We start from the raw sequence: 16,438 nt of genomic DNA, 5'->3' as shown, positions 1-16,438 counted from the left end.
ACCGCCGCCCCGTGGCCGCCGCCGCCCGGCCGCCCTCCGCGGCCTCCTCGCCTTCCCTTCCTACCCCTCCTTTTTTGGCTGTTTATCTCTCCCCCGAAGGGAAACGCGCCGGGCTCCCCGCTGCCTGTGGGGAAAGCGGACAGGGCCCGCGGCGGCCCCGGGCGGTGGGAGCCCGTAGCGGGGTTTGAAGGCAGGAAGTGTGGGGAGGAAGAGAGGGAAACCGAGGACAAAGTCAAGGAGAACAAGGAAGAGCAGAAAGCTCAGGATCTGATGTGGAAATAGGGCACGACAACGCCTTGTGCACCAACCCGGCAGAGGTGAGGATGTTGCCTTGCCGCAGCGCTGGGATTTGGCGGAGCAGCTCACCAGTGCGCCAGCGAGCTGCTTCACAGGCTCTTTGCAAAGCATCTACCACATGCAGTCAATGTGCATGGAAGGCGCTGTTTTCTTTACAAAAGCTAATCGACCTTTTTCTCCAGGTAATCCTCTGTGTTTACAGCCTGTGGCGGCTGATGCATCGGCGGGCTGGTGGCATCCCCAGTGACTGCTGAAAGCAGCAGAGCCTCAGCAATGGCAAATGGGAAGAAATTATGAAACTTTGCCAAGAGACCCTGGAGCTTAGCGATCTCTCTCAACCCTGAACTCCACCTTACTGAAGATTTACCTTTCTCATTACCTTTTTTCTCACATCTGTGAACTTGATTGTGCCAGAGCCTGGCCATTCCTCACAGCCATCTCCCTTTCCTCCTCTCTTGAGCTGCAGCCAGTTTCACCTCTGTCCAGGACATTCCAAGCCACCTGGACCTCTGGCTACAGATCAGTGACCCAGAGATTAGTGTCACTTATCTTGATTTTCTCTTTCACTCAGAGGATCTCCTGGCTATGACAAGAAGACAGATAACAAATTTCAGAAGCTAAGGCTGAGTTCACCCACCTTACTGCAGCTTTTCACCACTCAACAAGCCCTTTCCTCCCGTACTTTTACCCAAAATCATGCTTCCCAGCTCTCAAGTATCAGAGTCCTCAGGCAGTCAGACACAGCAGTGAGAAGCAAGGACAAAATCTGATTTGCAGGAGGGTATGCAGCTACGTAACTCATTAATCTTTCCTCTTCTTTTCCTCTTTCCTCTTCTTTCCAGTCGCAGCTTCCTTCCAGCACCTACAGCAAGTGACGCAGGGTCTGGCCTCCAGGGAACAGACTCATTCCATATACAACTCTGACTCCTTTCCTAATTGATCCTGGACACCTATAAAGGAAGGGCTTAATCCTAAAAAAATAAAAGCTAATGTGTTACAATGTAAGTAAAATCTGTGTGCACACTGAGGCCAAGTTAAGGTAGTACTTGCATTTCAAATTATGTGTTTCTGAACATTTCAGTGCTTGACTCTGCAACCTGAATGCTCTTTAAATATATACCTGTATCTAAATTCTGGGATGGGGCAGGGGTGGGATTTTAAAGCAAATGGCTTCCCCTCCCCCACATGAATCCCTGCGTGCAGTATTGTCTCAGAGGACCCATAGGCAGATCTGAATATACAGACTTAGACCTCACAAGCCTAGAGGGAAACTTTCCAAGGGAGGATGAAACACTCCCTTAACTGTGATTGTCACTACTCTCCTCTGGCAACAGAAGAGACCGGGGAATACAAAAAGGGGGATGTATGGTGGTGATTACAGGCACATCTCCCTATTAATTTTCCACTCCTGTAAGTAATGTGTTCCGCAGGCCTGGGATTCGCTCTCGTACTGTTGTATCCCACCTGCTGGTCCCAGTTCCTCTCTGCACCATTACTCCCCATCAGCTTTCTAAGATTTCTGTATCTCCATGCACCTCTCTTCCTCTCCATTCCAGTCAGACTGATATCAGAGGGGGACGCATAAAAAAAAAAAAAACAAAAAAAACAAAAAAAAAAAACAAAAAACCCAGGAAAACAGTCTCCCTGAACTTAGCAAAATTGCCAGGGACCAGAGCAGCCCCTGGCTTCCAAAAAAAGTAATTGCAAAGCCCCAAACTGAGCATGCTAAATACAATGTGGTTTAAGCAGCCATCTCTTAGGAACCATCTGCTAAGCATGTGCAAATAGTGACTTTGGAGATTATTATGATTTAGTGAATTTGGGAAGACTTACAGGAACAGCAAGAGGAGGCTCTAAGTACCTCTGTGACATAAATATTACAGAATAATGAAATACTGGTTTTAGTCTTAGGAGTAACATTCATCCCCCATGAACCAAAATGTATGCTTGCAGCAGCCTTGAGGAAAAAAAAAATAGTCTTAATGATTTCTTCAAACATACGGTAAATTTCATTGAAATATAAAACAGTCTTTCCTTGTATCATGTTCCCATGCAGTCGAAATAAAGTGTGTGCTTTCAGGTGCAAAGCCAAACTCAATTAGTATTACACACAAACCAGAATATAACCTGAATTCTGATCAGAGGCAAGCTGATGATTCATACTGCCGTGGTCTGCATGTTCATATTTGCTAGGAAAGCCAGTGTACAGCTCGATAAGGGTTTTTGATCCAAAAATAGGTACATATGCGATTTTAAACATTTGCCTTAGAAAATTAGGTTTTGACACTCCGCTTTAATTGTGTATCATCTAATGCTGATGGGCACTTACCCGGGTAGAACACCAGCTCCTCGATTAAAATGTAAAATAACATGTTACATTTACAGTAATAATATAATTCTATATTCATGAGCAGAAAGCGCTGTTTGGAATGCAGCTTTCATAGAAAGCAAACCCCAAAACCCTATGGAGACCAAATATACGTCGTACAGTAGGATAATTCTCTGCTTCTTGTTTTATCTCAGGAACATCAGGAACAATCGGAAAATCAAGCCATTCCTATGAAAAGCATGTAAGAGAAAAAGGAATCCAATGTTTTCTTACTTTGAATATACACCTGCTTAAATATCTAATGCTTCTGAACTGAAAATGTACGCCTTAAGAGTAAGTGCTCTCTATCAAATGCTGTATGCATTTCACCTGCTCATAAAATGTACACCTGTGACTTACTGCAGTGGGTTTCTTACAGCACTGTACATTCCGTGCTTTGTCATGGGAGACTTCTACTGCTTAAAAATAAAACCAGGCAGGTTGTTGTCTTGCCCTAAACACAGTCCTCAAATAAATCTTTGGCTGCTGTCCTGCATGTTCTTTACATGGCAACATGGCGTAAGCAAGTAACGGGACATTTTTAAGGGCTACTCAAATATGGCTGTGGTACTTTTTCAGTGATCATGTGTAACATAAGGGATGTATGAATGGCCAATTCCCTGCTTTAAAATAATGTGGCTGTTTTGTTTTGTTTGTTTGTTTTGCTACTTAAAGGTCCTAATTGGTCCTCTTCTACTATCTTCTCCTAATTGCAGCCAGTCTCTGACTTTATTCATGGGTACTTACAGCAATGCAGAGGAAAGACATGTTTGTGACAGACAGAAAGGACAGCAGCAGCTCAAGGCACAGCAGAGAAACAGCATGGAGGTACATCCAAACTCTTGTCAAGCACGTACCTGTTGCAATTGCTTCGTGTATGTTCAGAAAGCACTGGGGCAGGGCTGTGACAATGGCCATATGGGATCTATATTTTTGTGGGAAGCTGAAAATGGGCTGGTTGAAGAGCAATTAAAGCTCACTTCTCCTTTACTTTTCATTGTTTTACTTGACTCATTTTGACATTTGATAGCAATTGATAAAGCATAACAATGCAAAACGTTAAGAATGATCTTACAAATAAGAGTTCTCTGGTCTGAATATTCTACAACCCCACATTGGTATATCATACTGTATTTCCTAAGTGCTGTTAAATTGTTAATTATGCTCATTCCACACTCTGTGAGAGGCAGACAACCTTTCTTATTCCAGTTTTAAAGATGGGGAAACTGAGGCAAGGGGAAATTAACAGTGGATTGGTTGTGACCATACAGCAGGGGCAGAACCTTATTCCTGCAGCTTTCAGTCCTTGTTCCATCACCTGTGCTGCATCCTGTAAATGATGCAAAACCTCTGTGATATTGTATAAAATCTAGTTAATCTGATACCAGTTCATACACGTATTCTCAAAGACTGGAGAAAAATTAAGATTTTTTTTTTAATGTCCTTTACTGAAGGTCTTTTACTTTACAGCCAACTACAGTGTCAATATGACTCAATACGCAATCTAGATGCAGGTGGAAGAACGTGACAGAGCAATATGAAGACGATTCTGAGTCAGAGCGTGCTGTCCCAAAGCTGTACATCTGTAATTTATATTTAGATAATTGTCTTTACTAACAGCTTTAGAGACACAAAGCCTAGCCAAAGGCTATAAAGGGGACATAAGTCAGAATGTGAAGCAGTAAGGCAGGGAAGAAATAGGCTGATCAGCCCTGTCTGTACAGTTTGGCTGCTGTGCCAGGGACTACCACCAAGCCCATGTTTTCTGCTCTTGTAGGGGAGCCAGGGAGGATCTGTCCTCTGTGCTCAGTGGCAAATGTCCCTGCTTCTGCAAATCACAGGCTATTTTTCCTCTCCTTCATCAGATGTGGATGTGTAACACCTAACCCATCCTTTGGCTATATCCTAGAGTCACAGGGAAGTAGTGCTGGCTGACAGAGACCTCAAGGACCATTTTTCTACCCCAAAGTGGGATTTGCAATATTTACATCACACCTGACACTTTTACCCAGCTTGCTTTTAAAACCCTCCGATATTGGAAAACCTACACCCTTCCCAGGTAACCCTAGTGCTCCACATTACTATAAGAAAGAAAGTTTTGCTGGTATCTGACTCAAATGTCCCTTTCTTTCATTTAAGCCTGTCTATGTAAATATATATATATTAAAAAGCATTTACATATGTGCCACATGGTGTACATACACATGCCATGTGTGTGCGCATACACATATATATGTGTGCATATGTATGCATTTATTCCTATGTTTGAAATCAGATGCTGACCTATTTCAACAGCTCCATGTGTTTTCTTCTGCTTTCACTTGCAAATTACTTGTTTTGCCCAGTTTTGTATGAAGACACATAAACAGAAAAAAAAACATTCACACTATTCTAGGAGTTACACTCTGCCAAAATCCCAGTGTCTCCAGATATATTTACTAAACTCCCAGTTAATGTTTTGCTTTATACTAAAAGTTGTTTGTCTCTTAAAGCAGTGCTTTACTCTTAAAGCAAAGGAGCCATACATTTTATACACTTAACTGTGATAGCTAAATTATCAATTCCTATTTTTCTAAAATAATTTATCCACAAATGATACATCTTTTTTTTTTTTTTTGCTCCCTCGAATCCCAAATAATATCATTGTTTTTCTAGTATCGTCAGGGTTATTCTAACATGAACTTTGTATAGTGTACACATGATAGCACATCCACAGCTATGCTTCTTCACTGGCTTACAGACATTTTTCCCAAATAACATGTTGTTTAAGTCTGCCCTCTACTTCTTTGGACAAATTCAGGATCTTGGCAAAATTAATGCATTTCCCATTTTTTGAGGAAGCTGCATCATCTAGTTACCTGATACAACTGCGTTCAATTAAGAACTAGACTCGGACACCAGGCAGATTTATTGTGCTGTCTTGTCTGCTTGTTTTGTTTCTTAAAATGTGGTATGAAAGCTGCAAATTGACTCGTCTGCTTATATTAGCTGTAACATTTCAGTGCATCAGGACCATTTAGACTGCATTTCAAAATAAGAACTAAATCCATCTTTCTGCAAGGAAGGATTTTTTTCCAGGCCACTATTGTTTATGGGGAAGGAAAGACCCTTCCCTAGGGCTGACAGAAGTGTCAGCAGCCACTGTTTTAAAATAAACAGGTTAGAGGACGTGATTAATAACCTGATCAATCACAATATCCGATAGCCCAGCCAAAAATACAGCCAGAGAGTGATGGTTCAAAGGCTTCAGCTTAAGAAGTAAATCTAGATCTAACATAATATGGGAGAACCCTAACAAAAGCAGAGCTGTGCTTTTGTGCAGCCCATGCCAATATGCAAGGGAACAGAACCATCCTTCTCCTCTACTGAGTTTTCATACAAGCAGAAAAAAAAAAAAAAAGAAAGCACAGGCTCCCTGTTACATTTCAGTTTGGTTTTTTTCAATCTGTTCATGTTAACGGTACATTCGGGGATCTCCAATTTTTTCTGTCATCACTGCCAGCAGCAGGCTAATGGAGCATCTCAGAGACAGACCACAGAACTGCAGTTCCAGCCATACAGGGCACTTCCCTCTTTTTATTGCACTCTATAAAAGATAAGTCACACACGCTTTCTCTTAGCAGTCCTCATGAATCAGCAAAGAGCTGCCAAAGAGTGACCATCAGGGCACTCGGGAAAGGATCAGGTGCCAGCTGTCAAAGTATTTCTTGATGATTTACATTCTTTTTATTTATCTCTGTATCCAGTAGGAGAAACAGGCCAGCAAGGAGCATTTATGTATTTGCATTTTACAGGACAGGCTGAAAAAAGGAGATGTAGTCATGCAGGACCGGGAGGGAGGATTTCTTTCCTTTTAGCTGATGCAAAAAAAAAAAATTTAAAAAAATCCAATTCCTGTGACTTCTCCCAGGATCTGCATTAGCAAGTCCAATTAGGGTATGTATGTCCTGTCACAGGAGGCAGAACATCAGGGCACTGGGGAATGCAATGCCAAAATGCGTGCACAGCCATAGCTTTTCTTCATCTTTACCTCTCTCTTCCATTCTGTTTGGTGAATGCTAGGGGCTTATGCATGCTGAAGGAGAAATTTCAACACCATTGATTTTGTCAGTAGCCTGTTCCAGGAGGTAAAAAATCAGCCATCTTGAATTCTGGCAATGAAATCTGTGGATGCAGACTGCAAGATGTGTGGCCATCTCTTGGTAGTGTATTGCTTCATGGTTTGTACGTTGGGTTTAAGAAGGCAGCCATTGTTCAGATAGCTCCATCTTTCACGCCCCAAAGGACTTGTTCTGAGAGAGATCACACATGCTAAAAATTCTGCTTTGATCCTCTATTTCATTTCTGCTTTCTCTGGTTGCAGAGTTTAAAATATCACCTTAGTTTTAGGGTTCTCAAACTGTGATCATGCTGTTCATGCCCATGATGCCTCACTCTCTGGTGCCAGCTGAGAGAAGGTGACACTGAGGAGACGAAAAGAGAAAAGTGAACAGTTTAATTGATTAAATACAAACTATTAACTACACTGAGATTGGCTTACAGTTTCCCATGGTTGCTTCTAGAAAGTCCTTTTCAGTATAAGCACATTGCCATCCTTGTTGGAGAAGTGCTGCATGTATCAGTGAAAAGAGTGACACTTTGGGGTAATCTTCCTGCTGTGATGGGACCCAGGCTGGAAATAAGGAGGAAGCTTCCTTCTGCTTTGCTTTTCTGTTAACTGCAAACGGACAAAAGCTACAAGTTGTGAGGTTCCCTCACCAATCAGCAATGGGAGATTAACTTTATCGTTAACCTTGTCTTTGCCCTCACCAGTTTAATTGGCATTGGCCCGGGTCCCAGGCCTAAGGCCAAGAAATACAGAGCAGAGCTCGGTCGGGCGATGCGATGAGAGCTACTGCTCTCCCCAGCCATCCTGGCCTGGCTACATGTCGTTTTGATCCCTTGGCACAAAGGACAATGTCTTTGCACGTCACCAGCCGGACTTTCAGTGGGTATAGATGAGCGTAACACAGAGAACTTCAGTGAAAAAGGTTTTGCATCCCATAAGAATCTAGCCGTAATTATTAAACTCTCCTTGACAATTTTGTTTTCAGTTCCCTTTAAAAAAAAAATCTTTGTTACCCATCTCCTCACTGTGGGTAACCTCATTCTCTCCAAGCTCCAGCTGGAACCTGCATCACACATTGCTCAGTGCTCTGTTGCAAAAATCATTCCCCATTTGCAGCACTAAATCCCCTGCACGCACTCCTAAAATATCTTCTCTGGTTCTTTATGCCTAACTAAACAACGCAAAATCCTGATTCTCTGCATACCTCCCACAGCCATCCCAGCTGCTCCTGCTACCTTTGCTTTCCCCTAGGCCCTCTTCACTCTGAAGTTACTCATCAGGAATCCCCTCCTCCAACGCTTCTCTCAGCTGTTTCTTTTGTTGGACCCCTTTTGGGGAGGTAGGAGGAAGAGGTTATTTTAAATAAAACCTTGTCCACTTCTTCCTCTCACATTAGTTTTAAAACTTGCCATCGCAACAAGATTTGAGCAGATGCATAGAGAGATGCTCGTTTCGGGATGTTGAAAGCATCCTGCTTTGTGCTCACAAAGGGCTAAAGCCCTCTGGCCTGGGCTGTGGGGTGTTTGACCCATCCAGGCCTTGCAGAACTCAGGAACTCAGGAACTGCATGGCCTCATGCTAAGCCACCGGACCTGTTTGGCCTTGAGAGCTCTTGAGCATGGGTTGAGGCAGTCTCTTTGCACAGGTCTGAGAGTCAACAAAGGTTCCACAGGGGACAGGTCTGCTTTTGAGAGCAGCCTTGAACCCTGTGCAGATGTCTTTATGAGTCATGTCCCCCCCATCTCCCTTTTACATTCTGTCCCCAAAAGTAGCTGCCCTGAGGCGTTTGCTTTGAAAGGACGTAATCGTATTGTCCTCCCCCTCATTATACCTCTTCCCAGCATCTGCACCTCATTGTATGGTCATCTCTTCCAATCATTCTCTTCTTAATTTAGTTTGGAAACTCTCTAGAGCAATAAGGCATCATTATCTATTTTGTGAAGCGCCATTCAGAGCTGTAGCAGAGTAGCAGGTATACGTGACAGAAATCCTACCCTTCCATTTCCTCCAAAACACAGGCGGAGCAGGTTAACGCGTAGCAGGTTAATGTGCACGGCCCCGCACATGTTATCAGCAAGAGCTCCGGTTACCGGAGGTTTCCCCTAGAACAGAGGCGAGAGCTCAACCACAGAGGTGAGAGCTCAACCCTGCTTTGCTCCTCACAGAGTGCTGTGAACACATTTTGATGGCAATTTTTGGAGTGCCAGGGCCGTGACGATCAGTAACAAGGTGATTTCACTATCTGCAGAGTTAGGAGTAGGCAGGTTTCCCCTCTGGTTTGGTAATATCTACAGGATGCTTGCCGGGCTGTAACATTCTCACTCAGCACGGTTTCAGCGCACGCGGCTGAGCTGTGTTTCCAGCAGCAGCACAAGTCAAGCTGCCTCACATTCCACTGCTGTGTCCCTCCCCCACGGGCAACCCCCTGTCAAAGGCAGGCCAATTCCCTGGAACAAGGGGAGGCAGAATTTTGTGGGGTGAAAAGCTACAACTACCTGTGGAAAGACATTTGCACTGCAGCTAACAGTCTGATGCTGGTTGCAAGAGGCAATAAAACAGACAGTGGTCTGGGAAGACAGGAACGTTCAGCAGAACTGCTAATACATCAGTGTTCCTCTCTGACCCCGCGAAATGGCTATATTCTTCCTGGGGTGACCTACAGCTTACCCAAAGTCAACGTGCTGGCAACTGGGCTGGATGTTAGTTCCTCAAACTAGGTTTCCTGAGGTACTCTGGAGAACCGCAAATCAGCCACTGGACGGTTACTGAAATAATTAATAATCCCCTTCATTTTTAATAACGATAAAAGATTCTTAATGGAGACCAAAAAAAAAAAAACCAAAACAAAACATATCAGCAGAGATGATACTGTCAGCAGCAATGACAAAAGCTCTTTGCTTGTTGCTAACGACACAAAGCACTAGGCACATCCCGATGTGTCACACACAATAATGTGACTAAGCCTACGCTACGATCTGCGTACGGCTGGAAATGGCCAGCGAGGGGAGAGCGCTGGACTGGAGACAAGATACCGAACTTCACCCAAACTCAGGCCCAAGCCTCACCCATGTTGGTGCTTCTGCTTTTATCTCTATCTTTGGGGTTTTCTCAAATTATTTTTTGTTTTTTCTTAAACTGACATAGGACCAATAGGAGCAGTGGGGATCCACCTCCGTGGCAGCGGAAGCGAGCAGCAGCACGATGGTATCGCAAACCCCAGCATCCCGGGAGTGGGCAGTCCAGATGCAGCCGCACTGGCCCTGCAGGCACTGCCTGGAGCTTTTCCTAGACCTGGGCACAAACCCCAGAAGAACCAGGGAATGCGGGGACCTTACCGGCCGTAACTCGGCACAGCTCTCGGTCACCACAGGAGAAGCGGTGGAAACATGGAAACAGTTTAGCATTCAAACATGGAAAAAATGAGTTTAGCATTCAAGCTGCGTGACCTGGCTGTGAGTGAAGAGACGGGAATGATGTCAAGGAGGTTTTCTGCACGAAGCGTCCGTGACAAAACATTAGCTTAGGTCAGACACTACCAAAATGTAAAAGGAAGAATGACTGTCAGCCCGTCAATAACCAAAACAGGGACCTGCTGCGGTTTCATGCAGCAACAGGTGTAACAGCTGTCAAACAGAAACTTCCCTTTCGCCGATTTGTAAAACCACCGGACTGGGTAGTGACCGCACACCAAACACCTTCGGTTCGAGAAATAGCTGCCAGGGGTAACGGCAGGAACCAGCGCGCCCCAGCTGCCAGGGCTGCCGCGACCCACACGAGCGTTCCTCCCATTTCTGTTATTTCATCGCAATTCGCGTTTATAAACGCGGCCGTGCCCCCCGATCGCCCCCCTCGGGGGGACAGGGCTGTACCTACGCACAGGCGGGCAGCGTGCTCAGCCTCTGGCTGCCGGACAGCCACTTGCCAGGGTTGCCGGCTTGCGGTTCGGGGGGCGGCAGCGCGCATCCTCGGCGCGGCGCGGCGCGGTGCGGTGCGGTGGTACCGGCAGGCGGGCGGCCGGGGCTCCCCGCGCGAGGCGCTGCCGGGGCGGCTCCGGGGACAACGCCGGGTGCCCGGGGAGGGCAGGGCGGACAGGGGCAGGAATAGGCTCGCCGCCGGCGACCGGTTTCACTAATGGGCATGTGCGAGCGGCGCCGCACATGCCCACTCGGGCGGCGCGGGGCCGGGCCGGGCCGCGCTAGCGGCGCTGCCGCGGTAGTGTTGCGCGGCGGGAGCGCGGGGCGCGCCGTCGGGCACCCCGGGACGCAGCCCGCCCCAGACGTTTTTGGCGGCCAAAGCCCCCCACCGCGAAATCCGCCCAGCTCCCACTCCGCCGAAAAGGGAGGGAAGAGGGGGCGTCCGCTCCGCGCCCTCGCACACGCCCGTCGAGGGCGCGGGCAGCCCGCGCTACGGGCCGCCCCCGGGGGGCGGTGGCTCGGGCGGGGCGGGGCGGGGATGTGGCGGCGCGGCGGTGCCGGCGGCGGCGGGCGGAGCCGACCGGCAGCCGGGCGGGGCGGGGCGCGCCGCGGCGTCCCGAGCGCGGCCCGCGGGGCGGCCCCGGCGGGAGGCGCGGCGCTGCGCCCCGCCGCCCCGTGGTAGGCGCCGCCCGGCGTGGCCCCGCGCCCCTGGGCGGAGGGCGGCGGCGGGGGCGCCGCCGCGGAGGGGTTTCCGCGCCCGCCCCGCCTGCCGCGACCAGGGGATTAGTCAGCAGTCTGCGGGCAGCCCCGCTCCCGCGCAAACTCCGCGCCGGGGGCGGGGAGCGGCTGAGCGGCGCCTGCCCCTTCCCGCGGCGAGGGGCGGTGGGGTTGCGCTCCCCCTCTCCTCCGCCCCCCCCCCCCCCCCCCGCGGCGGTCCGGTCCGCGGCCGCGGCGAGGGGCGGCGGGTTGGCAAGTCAGGGGACGAGGCGCCGGGAAACTCCTCTCGGGCACGGCGGCGTTGCGGGAGGGCGAGCGCCCCGCGCACGCACACAGGCGCGCACACAGACACACACACAGAGAGCCCGCACGCACACGCACACAGACACGCGTGGCGGCGGCGGCCCCCGGCCCCCCGCAGCCGCGGCCGGCGGGGAGGCGGCGCCCGGCGGGGCTGCCCCATGGTCTTGCGGGGGCCGTGGGGGAGCTGCGGGGGCCCCGGCGCGGCGCTCGCCCTCCTGCGCGCCCTCCGCACTAGGATGTTGCGGCAGGTCTTGCACAGGGGGCTGGGGACGTCCTTCTCCCGGCTCGGCCACTTCGTCGCCAGCCACCCGGTGTTCTTCGCCTCGGCGCCCGTCCTCATCTCCATCCTGCTGGGCGCCAGCTTCAGCCGCTACCAGGTGGAGGAGAGCGTGGAGCACCTCCTGGCCCCCACGCACAGCCTGGCCAAGATCGAGAGGAACCTGGTGGACAGCCTCTTCCCGGTCAACCGCTCCAAGCACCGGCTCTACTCCGACCTGCAGACGCCGGGGAGGTACGGCAGGGTGATCATCACCTCCTTCCGCAAGGCCAACATGCTGGACCAGCACCACACCGATCTCATCCTCAAGGTAACCCCGGCGGGGCCGCCAACCCCGCCTGGCTTCGGCTCCCTCGCCTTCCGCCCCGCTGCCCCGCACCCCTCCGCCCGCAGGGACCCACCCGTGCGCCCCGGTTCCTGCCCGCCCCGGGCGCTGCCGCCGCGGCCGACCGGTCACCGCCCTGCAACAGTTGGGATGCCAGCACCGCCGGCTCCCCTGCCTCCTCCCCCCTGCACTTTTATTTTTCCGCTTTTTCTTTTTTTTTTGCCGGGCTTGGTTTTATTTGCTTCGGGTGAGCGAGAAGGGCAGGCTGCTTGCCTCCATCGTTTTTCGGTGCCACCGTACTCGCCTTGCAGTCGTGCTCCCGAGTTACAGGCGACTCGGGGTTTGATAAACTCAAACTTCAAAAACAGTTTAGGGAGCAATCTGCCAAGCTGCCGAGAATGCTTTTAGGGGCTGCTGCTGTGCCTGGACTGCACTTCTGCCTGGAGAGGGGTAGCACAAAACCTCCTTCTCACAGCTCGCGAAGACAAACAACATCGCTCCGCTGATTATTTGTAGCGGGTAGTATTTGTTTTTCCCCTCCGCTCCCAACCCACCATCACAGAAAATGCTGGTTTCATAGATGAAGAAAAAATCCAGCTCAGCTGTCGGTTGCAGGTATGGTGCAGCCTGTGCTGCCGGTTCAAGTTAGAGCGGGCAGCATCTTTGCCTGTCACTTGAGCAGCACGGAGCGTGCGAGTCGCAATCTAGCAGGACATCTCACCCTACTATCTGTCATAACATGTCGGAAATCTGCATTTGTTGAAGCTGGTACTCTAGTTTACACCCCGGTAGTTCTGAGTAATCTTGGAAGGAAAACCAGGGAGGACGGATGCAAAACCTATGTGTTAGGAGAGTCAAGTTCACGCAAGAAAAAGGAAAGGAACCTTTACGAATAACCAGAGGTGTGGCTAGCTCAGTCCTGCACGTTTTCACCGTTGCTGTGTGGAAACCCCGGAGACTCAGCATCGCTTTTTTTTTTTTTCACTTCTCCTTGAGTGTCAAACTGGTAGCCCGTACAAAAGTCAATGTTAATTGTTTTTAATAGCTTCAGGGAGTGTCTCTTCTAAAATGAGAAAAGAGATGCAAATACCTATTGTATTTGAGGAGACCTCTCTCTTTACTGAACAAGGAAATAACTGTTACGGTGGATTTATTTATGTTTTATTTCCACTGTAGCCACATACACAACTATGGTAGAGAGCCACTCAGTATGTTATGTTTTCCTTTTTTTGCTGTTGACATATCACCCAAAGGTAATCAGCAAATGGATTTAATGAGCGTCGACTCACCAAGTACAGTAACAGGAACGTTACTGGCAAACGAGAAAACTCCAGAGACGATTTTCATTCCTTCATTTTCTTGTACCAGGAACTGCATTCACATCCAGTATGTGCACATCTACTCAGTCATAGGATAATAATGATAATGGTTTTTTTTCTCTGTACTGCTTTCTCTAGAGAACTATACTTTTATCAATAGCATAGTGACACGCAAATAAATGGTACTCGGGATCTTTCCGCAAGCAAACTTCTGCATAAGATTTATCACATCAGCAAAAGCGCTATAACTTTAAAAGTTCTGTCAGTATTTAAAGCTGCCTCATTTTTAATAGACAGCATTTGCCAACAAAATGATTATTTTTCATTTAGTGAGATAATGAACACCATTGCCTTTTGACTGTTTACTCTTACTGTTATTCTGACATTGTCAGGCATATGTGATGCATTATTTCCAACTCTTTACTTATCTAATTAATTCCAGTATATCTTGTACAGACTAGATTACATCCTTTGTCCTAATTGTTCTTCTGTTTGTGGGCAGAGCCAGGCTCAGGCAGCTGCCTCTCCAGCACTATGGACGGCCCCGCGGGTCAAAGCGCAGAAAACCAGGAGGCAGGGCTCCCAGCTCCCGATATTCTTATATCCGTGGTGATGCAGGGCTACATCATTTTGTGTCAACCAGACTCGTCAAGGGAAGGGGAAAGGGAAAGGTGGCCATCAAGGTTTTCCTATATGTGTCCAGTTGTGTGGAGGGGAGAAGAGAGCAAAGGCATCTGAAGTCCCCCCCCGGCCCCACTCCAGAGCCAACCAACTCCAAATGCTGTGCTGGTAAACAAGTGTCGTGGGTGAAACCATGGAGTAATCCCACCTGCATTCCTGAAAATGCTGCCGTGTAGGGATGATCAGGGTAGAGGACCTACACGGCAGCTTTTGCTTATCTTTCTGTTTCTGGAGAAGGATGACCTCCCCAGGGGCAGAGGTTTTGCTTTGCAAGAGGTGTTGGGTTGGACACTGGCTCCTCCTGCGTGGTTGTTGCTGCACCTCCACCCTCTAGCAGGAGGATGGGAGGCCTAGGAGGATGGTTGCCCCAGACAGGCACCGACTGCTCTTGCAGCACCTTTTCTCGATTTTCTTACCTGCTGTATCCCGCGTCATCCATCAAGGAGGGAAGGGAAGGGAATGAGCCTTGAACTGCTACAGCTGCCCTAGTCACATAGCAAGGGAAGGAGAAGATGTCCTGTAGTTTCGGCAAGAGAAGAAGTCAGCTTCCATTATTGTCCCCTTAGTAAAGGGATACAAAGTTTTGGAGTTTGAGCAGTTGAAATTGAAGCATAGCTGGTACTGTCAAAAGTTAATCACTCTAACATCGTAATCAATTAATTAGTTAATGAAATAACTTCTTTGGTGGCATCTCTAAAATGCTCTGGTTGGCTTAGTGCAATTCCTCGTGGGCACATTATCAGCCTGAGAAACTTGCAATTACCACTACTGCACAATGCCCTGTTAACTGGGAAGAGACTTAGGGAAGGGCTCAGCCTCACAACTGTCTCGACTGAGACCTCAAGCGGTGCTCCCAGAGCTGCCGTAGGACTCCCCACTGACAGCATACACATGCCAGCTCGACGTTGGCTGCTCACATGACAGTGGCAGGTCTTGCTGAATGTACAAGCTGCTCTACACAAGGTCTCTCCTGCTCATTAGCAGGGAGGCACACGACCGTCTCGTATAATAGTTTTGACTTGGAGATGATGCCAAGTAGACTTTTTTAAAAAAAATATTGTATAAATCTCCATCCGTAGTTGCTGTAACTCCCCATAAATGCTTAAACCATTCAGGGCCTGCCATCCCCATGTTGCATTTCCAGCTAGCAGAGTCATTTGCAGAAGAAAGAGAGAAGCCTAAACGTATCCTGGATCTCTGACTTTGAATAGATGTTCCAACAAAAACCCTCAGTAGAGTCTGGGATATGCAAGAGGTGCATCTTGAGACTGAGATACTGTGGGAGGGCAATAATGAAATTTTTCTTACTTCTGCACCTGCTCTATAGTAGAGCACAGGGCACTGGCATCCTGTGCTGTTAGTGTGCAGGACGTTTCTCCCTCAAGATTTCACTCTTTCAAAAGAAAGAGAAGAAAGTGTGCTTTTACTCCTGTATTTCGAAAAAGTGCTTGGAGAAATTGGGATAATTGATTTGGACCGTCGTGCAGAAGTTCAATGATTATGTAAAGCCTGTCCAAATCGTCTAAGCCTAGAATCCCACCTAAAAATAGCATAAGAGCAGCCCCCTACCATTTCATGGCGGTATTTCCACTTGCAGCTAGAAACTTGGTAGGTTGAAGGCATACAGGCCTAGCCAGATTTTTTTAGTCCCACAAAATATATTCTGATTTAGCCAGAATTGGAGACAACCATCCTTTTGAGCCTGTTCATTCCTCCATACTTTGAGTGAGTGAACTGTGTTATATTACAAAATACTTTTTTTTTAATAAAAATAAAAAAAAAGGTTTTGGGTTTTTTTTTGCAGAAGGATAGCCTCTCTTCCACTTACCTTATTGTCTTTATAACAATAATGCAGTACTAATTTTTTTTTTTGGCAAAAACTCTCCTTAAGATGACAAGATGCAAAGATGAAAATGGAATGAAATGTAACATACCTTACCGAAGGGGACTGCATTTGCAGTTTGCCTCCATGAAAATCTGTAGATGAGCGTTTATTTTTTTTAAAGAAACCTCTCCTGACTATGTATTTTCAGACAGTGCTTATACATCACCCCTCTCATATAAACTGACCATCAATGGATCTAGATAACCGATTAAGTATCTATTTGTACATGCAAGCAAATAGTAAA

General features: G+C 48.1%; 1 protein-coding gene and 1 long non-coding RNA gene across 2 annotated transcripts in view; one reads left to right on the top strand and one right to left on the bottom strand.

The window, feature by feature from the left end:
• Positions 1-6,207: 6,207 nt before the first annotated feature.
• LOC147602281 (uncharacterized) lies at positions 6,208-9,511 on the bottom strand. The gene is made up of 2 exons (XR_015257623.1): positions 9,441-9,511; positions 6,208-7,128 (listed from the first exon to the last, which is right to left on the bottom strand). It is a non-coding gene; the product is annotated as an uncharacterized LOC147602281 (long non-coding RNA).
• Positions 9,512-11,509: 1,998 nt separating this feature from the next.
• Positions 11,510-16,438, top strand: part of PTCHD1 (patched domain containing 1) — a 41,289-nt gene continuing 36,360 nt past the window's right edge. The window contains exon 1 of the mRNA XM_086767128.1: positions 11,510-12,294. Within this exon, the coding sequence (XP_086623254.1) occupies positions 11,866-12,294 (429 nt within the window). The 5' untranslated portion in view covers positions 11,510-11,865. The remainder of the gene's footprint in view (positions 12,295-16,438) is intronic.

The sequence above is a fragment of the Chlamydotis macqueenii genome, chromosome 1, assembly GCF_036417535.1.
Source record: "Chlamydotis macqueenii isolate bChlMac1 chromosome 1, bChlMac1.mat, whole genome shotgun sequence".
Classification (NCBI taxonomy): domain Eukaryota; kingdom Metazoa; phylum Chordata; class Aves; order Otidiformes; family Otididae; genus Chlamydotis; species Chlamydotis macqueenii.
The sequence above is the reverse complement of the archived record's forward strand: the minus strand, read 5'-3'. Positions and strand labels throughout refer to the sequence as shown.